Source organism: Lepisosteus platostomus, chromosome 13 (assembly GCF_059453375.1).
Source record: "Lepisosteus platostomus isolate fLepPlt1 chromosome 13, fLepPlt1.hap1, whole genome shotgun sequence".
In the NCBI taxonomy this organism is placed as follows: domain Eukaryota; kingdom Metazoa; phylum Chordata; class Actinopteri; order Semionotiformes; family Lepisosteidae; genus Lepisosteus; species Lepisosteus platostomus.
Genome location: NC_142623.1, coordinates 35,223,410 through 35,236,552, shown reverse-complemented (window position 1 = coordinate 35,236,552; position 13,143 = coordinate 35,223,410). Strand labels below are relative to the sequence as shown.

The following is a 13,143-nucleotide window of genomic DNA, read 5'->3' as shown; positions in this document are numbered from 1 at the left end:
ATATCGTATTTCTTGCATCGTGGCTATTATACAAACACTATTCCCTTTTCCCACGAGAAAACGTGACTCAAAATGAATTGTAAAGCAAAGTTGTGCTGTTTATATCTGATGCATTCTGCAGCTGCTTGTTAGAAAACCCAACTCTCACAGCAGAGAGAAAAAGCTATTTTTATGACAAAGCAATAAAGGGACTCTTGGCAGGGAAGTGAAAGCATGATCTGCCTCTTAGAGAAAGTTAGAAAAGTTATGGGCCTTCTTTTTACACTCAATATTGATATAGGTAACATTTTACTCAACTGCCAGAAGACTGGAAATTATAACCCATCTCCAAGAAAAAATATCTTACGGTACAGGGGTGATATTGTGTTTGCAAAAGACACCTGTGAATTATCAGACCTTGATTCTAATCTAGGTCTCACGTACTCTACTGTACTTCCTGCAGAGGAATTGGATTCTCGGAAGACCTTCCTATGCAAATATACTTCCTTTAACTTTGGGGGAAAATTGCTTGTGAAATCCTGCTCACAGTCAACTACAGTACATGATTCAGGCTCTGGTTGACAATACTGTATATGGATCACAGAGCTCAGCCTGCCCCTAAAATGAGTTCCTTTATCAGTTGAACCACATGAGAGAATATCCCAGCACTTTTACATCATTACATCAGTTATTTCTAAATCCAGATGGTCTGCCAGTTCATCAAATTCACAGATTTACTTAAAACTCCAAGGATGCAAAACCCAAAACTCCCTGACAAAGGAACAGACATTTTCTAATAACTGGAACTGGCAACTTGACAAGTGGCTGGAATGCTCAGATTCATTGCTTTCCATTTAGTATCTGTTGATCCCATAATATGTGTTTTTTATGATAATGGAGACTTGGCATTTTATAGTTGCTTTATCTGCACAACCCAGCCAACTTATCTCAAAGCTTAGATCAAAAGCAAGACAATGTAATGTAAAACATTCCATCATCCCTAGAACTGGAAATGTGTTCAGTTTGGAAAATTGTTTGGGAAGTGAATAAAAGCTGAAAAAATAAATGACTGAAAATCGATGAACAGTTGAACCTAGATAACTGCTATTAGGAGACATAGCTTCTTATTATTTTATTAATAAAATATGTAGGCTTATCCAAAATGTATAAGTTAATTTTTAGTAAAAAAAAATATAACAAAAAAGAATATATGCACTTTTAATTGTCATGACAGCTACCAATATCACATTTTATTTCAAATTAATTCATTAGGACAACAAAACTAATTTTCTTCTTTGTCTGCGGAAAATTATTTGGAAAAGGAGAGGAATTTAAAAAGACCATGGCTATAATTGTATTCAGCTGTTCCTTTTTTATGGGCGTCCGCTGTCTCTCACACAGAGCAGGAGATGATATTCCCTGCGGATTTTAAAGACTGGGACATTTTTTTTCCAGATGGGAAGAGTTTAAAGGGCACCCTGTGTGACTCTCAGTGCATCTCCCAGCTTTGGTGCTGTCAAAAGGGGCCAGTAATATATTAATGACACTATTTCCTTTTGCGACAGCTGATTTAAGCCTGAAGTCAACATGTATAAAGAGCATATGTGTCCTGTAGTGATTTTTTGGGGTAATGTGAGTACTAGGCTTTGACTTTGGCTTTGGTAAAAAACAACGTAAACTGCAGAGGATTTGGAAATATGCTGCTCAGATGTAATATTAAACCCCAAAGTCAAATTTGCAGCATATTGAACACACCTAGTATAGTTAGGTTAAAAAGGATATTCTGACCATAAAAAGTAGCCACTAATTTGGGTAAAGTCAAATACAACTTGGTGTCACTTTCAGGGACCTAGTTTTAGCTTTTGATAGATTCATTTTAAAACAACATTCTTGTTACGTACAGTATATGTTGTCAAAAATGAATTAATCTTGATTAGTCAGCATTTGAAATAAGTCAATACTATATCTGGCACATTTCCTTGTGTTAAAGATACAAAGCCTTAGTGCTTTCTGTGAGCTAACTGAACACTGGTGAACAGTGAACTCTTAAACATGGCCCACATCTGTGCCCCTTTCTGCCTATTTTTCTTTTTTTTTTCTCAGCCTTTTACTGCACCCTCATTTCAATACGAACAAACCATAACCCACAGCTTCCTATACAAGCTTAAGACATTTCCTACAGCGACTGTATTGAAATGCAGGCAACAGCAAATATTTACCACACCCGATCATATAACTAATGAAACAACACATCCCAGACAGCAAACCACATTCAAGCTGGAATCCAGATAGAAAAAGCAAGTGTGTTCATCATACTTGTCTAATTCCATAGTCAAAACCAATTAAATAAAGGAACACAATTTAATTTATAGTGCCTATTGCAAAGGAACTGTATAAATATTAAATAATAATAACTACTGTATCACAAACCACGCAGGATAAAAGAAAATAATTTTAAAATCTTGAATAATCCATTATATACTGTAGCATTTGGTTAACAAAGTAGTTAACATTTATTTATTTCTGTATATATGTTAAATTGGGTCTAACAAATGCCTTTTGCTATTCTGTCACTATTGTACTGGGAAAACATGTTGTCTTCACAAACATGTCTTTAAATTGTGATTGGTTTCCATATGTGTTGCATGGTTGCTTTCATTAACTATAATTCTATTAGTCTCATTCTCAGTGAAACATATCTATGCTGTGTGAGCAAGTAAAATAACATTTGAATGACAGAGATTCCTAGACATTTTAGACAGGTCATGGTACTGTTTTTATTAGAGAAGGATTAAAAATGGCGAAGGAAGAAGGAAATGAGGGGAGTTCTCTTGGGGAAATAAAACCCTCCTTGCAGTAAGACAACAAAACAAAAATAAAATCCCTCTAATGTCTCCAAATCCCTATTTTAAACAGAAGATCTCAAGATGATTTGTTATTATTTATAAATATTACAGGACAAGAAATAGTGATGGTTAAAAGGGAATTCTTTAGGAACATTTGTGTTCTGGATGTTTTCCAAACAGATGTTTTATTTTTACTTCAGCACAATATTACTCTTGCAGTGACATTGTCTTTAAGATGATATATTGGTAAATTCTGGCGTAATGCCAGCAACTTGGGTTTATATGTAAAGTAAGGCAAGAATAAAATGACAAAAAGATCAAGCCAGGTCCCACCAAAATCAGTGAAGAAGACTGAATATACTAGTGTGGGTTTACCAAAGAATCAGATGGCTTGAATCTCCTGCTGTATATAAAACATTAAAAAAAAAACACGTATCAAGCTTTTCTGCCTTGGAGCAGCTGTGGAAACTATTCTCTTTATTGTTGCCATTTTAGCTGGCCTCTGGTTAATATCTTTGATGTTATTCTTTCACCCACACACAAAAGGGTAAATGTTTCCAATGCAGGAAAATACAATTCCTGGCTGGTTTTAGGAAAAGTTGCAAACTGTACTGTATTGTTTCCTTTTTTTGGAAGCCTCAGTACCCCATGGCTTTACATTTAAGATATTTAGTTTGTCGATGTAAATGTGGGCAACGTGATGGGAAAAATATTTTTCGTGTCATACTTATATGATTTCCAGATGTGAATAGCCACACTTCCGACAACTGTAGATAAGCTGCAAATGCCCTCAGAGATTTGATCAAGCAATCTGGTTTGGCTATGTTTAACATTAAAGTGTGACTCTCTAAACAAGTCAGAAAAAGGAAACACAATCCCAGAGTCAGTCAAACCCTAAAGGCAGCTATGTTCCCAAGCCAACCCTGGGAACAGTTACTTACAATTCATCAGGCCTCCTTTTAATGCCTTGCTGACTTAAGCATCAATACCCTAAGGCCAAGGTTATTTTCAAATGTATTTAGTGCAATGAATTTGTACTAAGCTGATAAAGATTCCTTGCTGTGTTATAGTGAATTACATTTATATAATTGTAAGGACTGCACGGAGGTGCCTGGGTTCAATTCCTGGGGTGCTATCTGCATAGAGTTTGTATGTTCTCCCCATGTTCATGTGGGTTTTAGCAAAGTGCTCTAGTTTCAACCCACTGTCCAAAGACTTACTGGTAGGTTAATTGGCTTCAGTGTGTGTGTCTCTGTGTGTGTCTGCTCTGCGATGGACTGGTGTCCTGTCCAAGTTGCATCCTGCTATGTGCATGTTGCTTGCTAGGACAGACTCCGGTTCCCCCGGAACCCCCAGAATTTGATATAAAAATTAGAAAATGTATAGATGAATATATAGTAATTGTATTTTAACTATATTCCTTATTTCAGTAAGGTTTATACTGTAAGTGTTGATGTCAGAACAGTGATGTTACACATTAAAGAGCAGGAAAATCACATATTAAACTGATTTAATGCTTTAAAAGCTTACTAAGGAATTACAAATTAATTTATATTATAACTTGGCCAGGACAGAGTTAACCATCACTTCCCATTAACTTCTCATTTATTTTTAATTTATTTATTATTAATTTATTCAAGTAATTGCAGCAATCACAATGATACCTTTCTCCAACACTGTATCCATGTTTTTAATTCTAGTACATGAGGATTTGAAGATTAGAGCATTTTTTTGCAATGTTTCATTATTTTTCTGCATATCGTAGATCACTATTGTATTTTTGTTGATTTCTGTATTAAAACATTTTTAGGAAAAAGTTAAGGAGTCTAGTGTATTAGCTGCATCTCTGTAAAGAAACCTCATAACCTCCTCATGAGTTTTTTAAACCTAATTTTCTTGATTTCTATAATTAATAAATAAATATGGTTTACTGGAATAGCAGTCAGCTGTGCTTGAATCAGATGACAAACACTTTTTTTCATCACAGCATCTAGATCAAAGGATGTCTACAAACATCACAATGACCTTTTCTAACCAAAGAGATGCTCATAAGACCATATATTTGCAACCACTGTGGTAAACATCAGCACTAATTCTATACCAGTGCACTACACAATGGCTCACCACGTACAATCCCTGTGGCTGAGTTAAATTTAATAATTGTCAGTTGTGAACTTTATCTATTTCTACATCAAATGTCAGAAAAAAACACAAAGTGGCAAGTCAGCAGGCAAAGTGTAGTCAGATATCCAAGAATGCTGACACTTACTGTACATGCACATTGAGTACATGTTGCTGTGTAAGACCATTGTGCTTGAGGTTGTTAATGTCTGTGTTCTGACAAAAGATATTTTTGCTTAACGAATTACAATCAAATACCTTCATTATCTCACTACTGTATCTTGTGACTATCAAACACATGGCCAGATGTGTTTCACAGAGTTTAACTTTTAAATTTGTTCCCACTAAAACCTCATTTTAAATAATCAAAGCACATTTCAATATTTAAAATGTTAATTCTTTATATTTAGTCCATTTCTAAGGTATTTCCATGGTCCAAAGCGCACTATAGATTTGACATAGAAAGAAGAAATATGTCTTCGTTTTACAGTTTAAGAATTTTCTCCACTGTTCACCTGGAAGCTTTGTAAGCCTATAGCATATTTTTTTTCTTTAAATTCTTTCAAATTCATAATATGTAATATTTTGATTTGCACTGTAGTGACTAAGATCAGGAAAGAGATATTCAACTTCATTGGGATGACACATACAGTATAAACGTAACATCACTGTCTTGTTCAGGAACTCTCCATGGGTGTTTGATCTCAGCAACATATTTTTTTCACTCATCTAGAGGACCACTTCCTTCATGGGAAAAAAGGAGAGAAAATAAGCATATACTTAAGTTTGAGAAATTCAGCTATAAACCAAAAGGAGTGGGTGGTGTGTGAAGACAGAATCATTCCATGAGTCTGCCAATTGGGAATGCTGTCAGCTCAGTTTATTTACTCTTTTGTTCCTCTGGAGAGAACAGCCAAGCTGGGGGAGGAGTGCAAGTCATTTCCTTGGCACCCATGTCATAGAATGAGAGAACAGCTTGCCGTGAGGAACTTCGAAGGGGTTATGTATCAGCAAAAAACAGCAAAAACAAGCATAAAGCCTAGCCTTGTTTCTTCTTTTTTATGTTTTGTGCCTGTATACAGTACATACACATACATCCATACTTGTATATTGTATCAGAGTGAAAACCAGCTTTATAAAATGTGATTCGCACTAGTTGTTGTATCCTCTAGTAGGAATTATTCTCCTCCCTCAGCCGTTTCTTCTGCTCTCCTCTTTTCCCACCCCTTTACTGATTTCAGTCCTCCTCTCTGTCTTTAATAGTTTCCAGACCCCAGCCTCCCACTTTTTGAGCTTTCCATCTGTTCCCACATTGTATGACGCACTGTTTACTCAAGGACAAATTTCCAGTCAGAATCCTTCTTTTTTTGCCTATGCTTAGAGCAACAAAAAATGTTGCCCTTTAACCCCTTTAACCACAGAAACTCCTGATACAGTTCTAGTCATCCATAACAGTGTTTCAGTATTTCAATTCTCAAGGCACCAGTATCATTCCACTGCAGCCCTGTGGCTTGTATATGAACTACAATGATAAAAGATTAATGTATCCACAAAAAGTCTCCTGTGTTTGACAAAGTCTCAGTATAATTCCTGTATAATCTTACTCATGTCTCAACAAGAGGCACACAAGGGAAAATTTAGCCACTTATAGACACTGATACCTCTCTTAGGCACTTAATGAGTGCTCAGACCTTAAGAGCTTACAAGGAAAACCACAAGGAAACTGTGCACAATGGAGATCATATCATCCTGTTTTAGTGTTTTTTCACTCCCTAGACCAGACCTTTAGAAATCTGGCACATTACAATGTGAACAGAATAATAATTCTCTGTTAACAAAGATACAAAGATTCACAGTATGGACACATGTGTAAAGGTTTTTATTTTCAACAATATAGTAAATGACGAATGTATATTCATCTTTATACAGTAGGTGAAGCAGGTAGGTTAACTCAAGTACAATTCTATTGAATTATATTAATTACTGGTTATATTGGTAATTAGAATGTCTACATAGAAAATAATAATAACATGAGGTTATTTAGTAATGCATTAGTGCATTAAATAATGGAATGATAAATGTGTAATTTCCAAGCACTACAGTAGAGCTGCTGAAGAAATGATTATACTCTGTCTAATGACTATACTCTGTCTAAAATACAAATTATATGAAAGAACATGAACAAAAAGAGTGCACACTGTTTACTGGAAACACTTTATAACTAAAACAGTTAATTATTGTAGTAAAATGTATTTTTATTTCTCAGATTAAGATTAAACATAGCTGCTACTTTCTGTGGCTATACAAATACTTGACAAGGAAACTTTAGATTGCCTTTTGGAGAGTTTCTTTAAAATAGCTTTCTATCATTTATTTCATTTCAGTTGTTTTTTTTCATGTTTCTTTCTTCTTGTTTCTAAACTTCTGTACATTTTAAAAAGCTCTCAGTCCTGCGTGCCTGTAAAGAATATGGCATACTTCTTTTTAAGTTTCACCTTAGGTCATCTGAACCCGAAGCAATTCACAGCTGACTGCCTGCTTGAAATGAAAACGTATAATTTGTATGATTAACTGTTTGTGAAGATATACTCCTGTATTTCTCTGATACAGCATCGTCTAAGACAGTCATAAACAAGATGAATTTAAACCTGGCATGCAGTCCTGTTGGGGCCAAGATATGATCTGCTACAGCAGCAGTTGTAATGAAAGTCTACTAACACAGTTACAATTACTGTAGTATGTGGGACAAACACATTTAAAGGAAATGAAATTGAATGGTGGTTTTCACATATTCAACAGATTGTGAAAATATATACTGAATGGTTTATAGAAAAATGACAGAGCAGGACTCTCCAAAAAGTTCCTGGCCACTTTGCAAATATTCCTGTCAGAAGTCAATGTTGAATATTATTTAATCTAACTTCAGCTTCTGCCTAGGTACTTCCCAAATGCCTGCAATTACACCAACTTAATGATAAGGCAGGAGGCACATTTGGTCTCTGAGGTTGATCAGACAGTAAGTCAAAATTTGTAGAGTTTAGATCCTGCTTTAATGGCTTTTTATAATGAAATGGGAATTGATACTGTACTGTACATTGCCATATTGAAATAGGAATTGATCATTTCCTACTTCAATAAAGTAATGTGGCTGTCAACAATTTACTTCCCAACAGGAAAAAAGTAAAGGAAGGGGCCAAAGTCATACTCATTTCTGTATTCCCTGTATAACACTGAATGAGCTAGTGTTTACAATTAAACCTTGTTCCCCAGCAAATCTGTTAGACATTAACAAAATTGCCTGGGATGCTTATACAATACACATATTATAGGGAGATGGTGTGATGAGCAGGTGTGTGACATTCTGCTGTGTTTTAATTGGAATGGGAATAGCCCACATAAATACATTATTCTTCTTCAGTCAGCTACATTTTTCATTTTCAATTTTTTTTCTCCTTAACAAAGTCTGAAATACATTAAAAAGAGTATATATCTTATAAAAATGAAATGCATTATTTAAACTGATTGGATCATTGCTGTGTGAATTTTCTCTTTTTTCCCCAAGAGACATAACTAATGGGGATACATTGCACATCCTGATATACAGTATTCTTGCTTTCTGAAAATGTCCTGTAGCATTGCCCATGAGGCGTTTATTACAAAATCAACTTAATCCTACTTAGGTATGATTCCATTATTTTGTAAAAGCTTTACCTGAGCCACACTGATTCAGTTAATTAAATCAGTGTGCTTTAATGATACTTACAGTATTTTTACTTTGCTTTTTGAAATGTATAAAATCACCCTGTGCTGTTACAGTACATGCATTTTAGGTTTTATGTATCCCTTTGTTGTATTCATAAATGTCAATGTTACACTGTAATGTTTCCTTCCAAAGAAATCTCCCTAATTAGTATACCTGAACACTGAGAAGTCTTAGGATTTGCATTGAACCAAGGAAATCAATAAAAGCTGGAGCATGGACTAAGACGTTAGATCTCAGGGGGTCAGACTGGAAGGAACATGAGTTGAATGAGAAGCGTGTTGTGTGTCAAATTGCTTTGTCAACTATCCACTCTTCTCTGTATGCTGAATGTCTCCTGACCCACCCTTGCAACTTCCTGACCTCTGCATGACAAAACAGCAGGAGCCCTGCAGAGGGCATTGATAGGCAATGTGCCTGTCTTTGTTGCTGTAGCTTTGGAATGCCTCTGCTTTCCTTGATTGTGAGATTCCAGCAGTCTTTGATAAGAGGCAAAAAACTGTTGTATGGTTAGGAACTGTCTCCTTATTTTATTTCTTCTTACTGTCTTACAACAGTTACAATTAATCTGTTTATTCCTTCACAGAGAGAAATGGCTTGACATTTCTTACTTTAACCTCTCAATGTGCCTGAAAAAAGATTTGACTAGAACTTGAACATTTTGTGTTATCACAGGAGATTGAGAGAAGGCAGGTGGTGACTGTTTTCCATTTTCTAAATATTATTATATCTACACCTAATGAATAGGCTAGTACATTTGACAGATATTCTAATATGAGTAAAGTTATGTAATGAAGGAAACTTATACATATAGGTTGATTTGTGAGACTTGCATTTAAGTTAAGTTGAAAATAATTCTGTTGGGCAGCTTTTTAAAGCAATTGATAGTATTAAAATATACTTTTTATTTATGTAGCTCTTCTTACCTCAAATCCATCCATCTATCGCCTAACCTCTTTTTACAGTACATGGCTGTGGGGAGCCTTTCCCAGCAATCAAAGGGTGCAAGTTAGGATACAATTTGGACAGCACACCAGTCAATTGAAAAACAAACACACACAAGTATGCACACACTCACACCAAGACCAATCTTCCCAGAAGCCAATTAACCTAGCAGTACAGTATGTCTTTGGACTGTGGGAGGAAATCAGATCTCCCAGAGGAAACTCATGGGAACAAGAGAATTGTTATAAAGTCATACTGATCACTATGTTAAGAAAAGACATTCATTACATTTGATTTTATTTGTTTTTTTCCAGAAGAGTTTCAAAATGAAGTGGGGTTGGATGACAGACTTCAATTTAGCAGCTTTTGTCACAGGTAAAACTTAGTCCATGTGATGAATTTGGTTCACAGAAAATACTGTCTTTTTTCTTGGTAAGATTCATAAGGTACATCATTGTTTAGACATGTTAATGGGACACAAAAAGCAATCCAACTTTTAAATGTGTTGTATCTTCACATGAAACAAAGAATGACACAGAGGCAGGAACAATGAACTATGTATTAAAGAAAAGTTATTTTGTGCAGCACAGTACACTACTGATCTGATACCTTTCTCTCGTGCTAGCTTTCTCCATCTGTCACCGTTCTCTCCAGTTCTCCCCGGTTTTTCTCTCTAGTTTTCTGGCGCCAAAACTATAACATCCGGGTGACTCCTACAACCTAAGAAAATGGGTAGAGACACCTGGTGGACTATTACATGTAATTACAACATTTATACATTCCTATATCACTTTACTACAAAATGTTTACTTTCTCTTTAATGCGTTCAGTTTTGGATGTGATTCTCTGCATTGTGAATTCCTATTTAGAATTAGAAAAAAAGAAGTGACTTGTATTAGAAATCCAGAGCAATTCAATTGCAATCAGGGTTTTGATTCTCAGAACATACAGTAGTGGAGATTTGAATCATGCTTGTTCTTTGCTACCCACCCATTACCTGGAAAGTGGTAAAGGACACAACCCTATCAGTGTAACTCCATTCTGTTTTTCATTTGTTATAACCCTTTGTGGGACATGCATTATAACTTTGTGAATTTGTTTTGAAAGCTCTCCTACAGGTGTATCAAGGTGGTCAAGGCCTTGCAATTTCACCAAGTGGCCCAGAGTTAGTCTTGAAGCAGAACTCTGACATCACTCTGACGTGCTCAGGATCAAGTGAGGTGATCTGGAAACACAATGACAAACAAATTAATTCTACAGTAAAGAATGGGATTTCATCTAGTAATCTTACACTACAAAATGTAACATGGAGACAAACTGGACTATATACATGTTCTGAATCCCCATCAGCCTTCAAGGAGGAAAGCATCTACATTTATGTACCAGGTTAGCCATACTTTTTTTTACTTTTTTTTTATTTTGATCATGCATTTAGCCAAAACCTTTATCTAAGATGACGTCTACGCAATTACCAAATTGTAAGAAATTATCAGAAAGCAAAAAAATATATATTATGAATTGTATAAATTAAATAGTCTCAGCATAATATAATGACATACATCCCTTGCTTTCTAGAAATCATCACTACTTGAATGTACTTTCGGAACTGAAATTTTCAAAACAGAATCTTGGATCTCATCTTTATTTTCCAACTCAAATGTTTTTACAATTTGTACACCATAATTAAGTTTGATTTGTATTTACAGATTGTTTATTGCTTTTACAATCTGTCTACTTAAATCTAAAGCTAGAATACTTTTAATGTGAATGTTAATTACTAGCTAATTACAGTGTTTTCAGTGTATTTCAGGTTTTTGTTCTGAATTTTCAGGAATCTTGTAGCCTTTCTTCACTAAGAATCACCAAGAAACATACAGTATTCTACATTATGCTACAAGATGAGCTGCCCTGGAGATCAGGCCTTTGGGAGTGAACATATCTAATAAGAGTTAAAAAAAACTTGTGAAGGGAGGACAGTAGCTGCACTGTACACAGTGCTTTCACAGTAATGGCCCCTCTTTAAATTAAAGAATTGTGCTAATTGCAAAAATTGCCCCTCAACTCTTCATGCTGAATACATATAATACAGTGGAGCAACTTCACCCATGTACTGTGATACCCTTTGCCTCAATATGTCAGTCAGTTTGGTAAATAACCTTAATCAAAAGAAAATGATTTGTTTTTCTTTTTTTCATTTAAAAAATCTTTTGTATAAGTTATTTTTCTCAAAATGTGAAAAGGGATTGAAAACAAGGTTCACAAAACACTGCCTAGGTTTTTAGCTGTAGGTGTTTTTCTCTCCCAGATCCAGATGTGTGGTTCCTACCATCTGACCTTAACCTTGTGATGAAGGTAGGGGAGGAAGGCACCATTCCCTGCTTTGTTACCAACCCCCAAATAAATGTCACCTTATATGAGAAGGCAACTCAAATTCCAATCAGTGGAGTTTACAACCCTCAGGAGGGCTTCAGGGCAAATTTGGGTGACAATTCCTACGTCTGCAAGGGTACATTGAATGGTGAAGAGAGGGAATCCCTTGCATTTCATGTGCACAGTCTTAAGGGTAAGCCATGTCCACTTTCATTTTTTCTGTTTAGATTGTATGTCTTTCTTCATATGACATATTTTTGAACAACTTAATCAGTGCTGCCTTTTACATAAAGATGCAACAAATGCAATCTGCTGTCAGAAATTTGCAATCATTTCCGGTGTTATTTCCCCACTTGAAGTTATAAATACTATATATAAACCCCCTTTTCTGTCTTTTGTGTCCTTCGTCCTCCAGGTCGAAGACAGTAAAGCCAATTTTATTTGACTAAAACACTCAATAAACCCTTTCAACACATTTAACACATCTTTGGTATTTTTATTCCTAGTGAAATAATGATAGAAATGAGACACAGAACGCTACAGAAATATGAATTACCAATTACACCTTTGAACATGTCATACAGTATGTATTTTCTTCCAGAAAAGCACTATATAAGTGTAAGCAATTATTATTTATTATTCTTATGTGCTGCCACATTTAATCACAAGAAAGTTTGTTATATGCACTGTGTATCAAATATTTTTTAAATAGGAAGTCTCCACATTATGGTGCTTACAACTGTTGGTCAGGACTCTAATGCTGAGTAAACCTAAAGCAGAAAGTGCTGACTCATTCACAACAACAGAGAACCAGATGTCTGCTACATTTCAATCTCATGCGTACAACACACGTGAAACATTTAGGGTGGCCTAGATAAGCAGAGAAAGACATGACAAGAGAAGGTCACAAAGGGACACAAAGACATAGCCATTACCAGTTACACAAACAACCATAAACTGTTGTTACAATAAACTGTAACAAGTATGGAATTGTTCTGAGACTAGACTCACTGGTGGTGATTCCTAGAACAAAATATGAAAACAACATTTCCTCCAAAACAAGTGCTCCTCCAACAAGCCCATCTCAGTTGCTATTTGCTGTACAGTATTGCAAGCTGCACA

At 35.4% G+C, this 13,143-nt stretch overlaps 1 protein-coding gene across 5 annotated transcripts in view; it reads left to right on the top strand.

Annotated features, from left to right (window-relative positions):
• pdgfrb (platelet-derived growth factor receptor, beta polypeptide) overlaps positions 1-13,143 on the top strand; it is a 41,672-nt gene that overhangs the window by 3,788 nt on the left and 24,741 nt on the right. For 2 of the 5 annotated variants that reach the window (XM_088604357.1, XM_088604356.1), the window contains 3 exons: positions 9,966-10,026; positions 10,759-11,037; positions 11,957-12,214. In XM_088604357.1, the coding sequence (XP_088460483.1) occupies positions 9,978-10,026; positions 10,759-11,037; positions 11,957-12,214 (586 nt within the window). In that variant the 5' untranslated portion in view covers positions 9,966-9,977. Of the gene's footprint in view, positions 1-9,965; positions 10,027-10,305; positions 10,411-10,758; positions 11,038-11,956; positions 12,215-13,143 lie in introns of those variants that run through there. The other 3 variants (XM_088604360.1, XM_088604361.1, XM_088604358.1) reach the window with 3 other exon arrangements.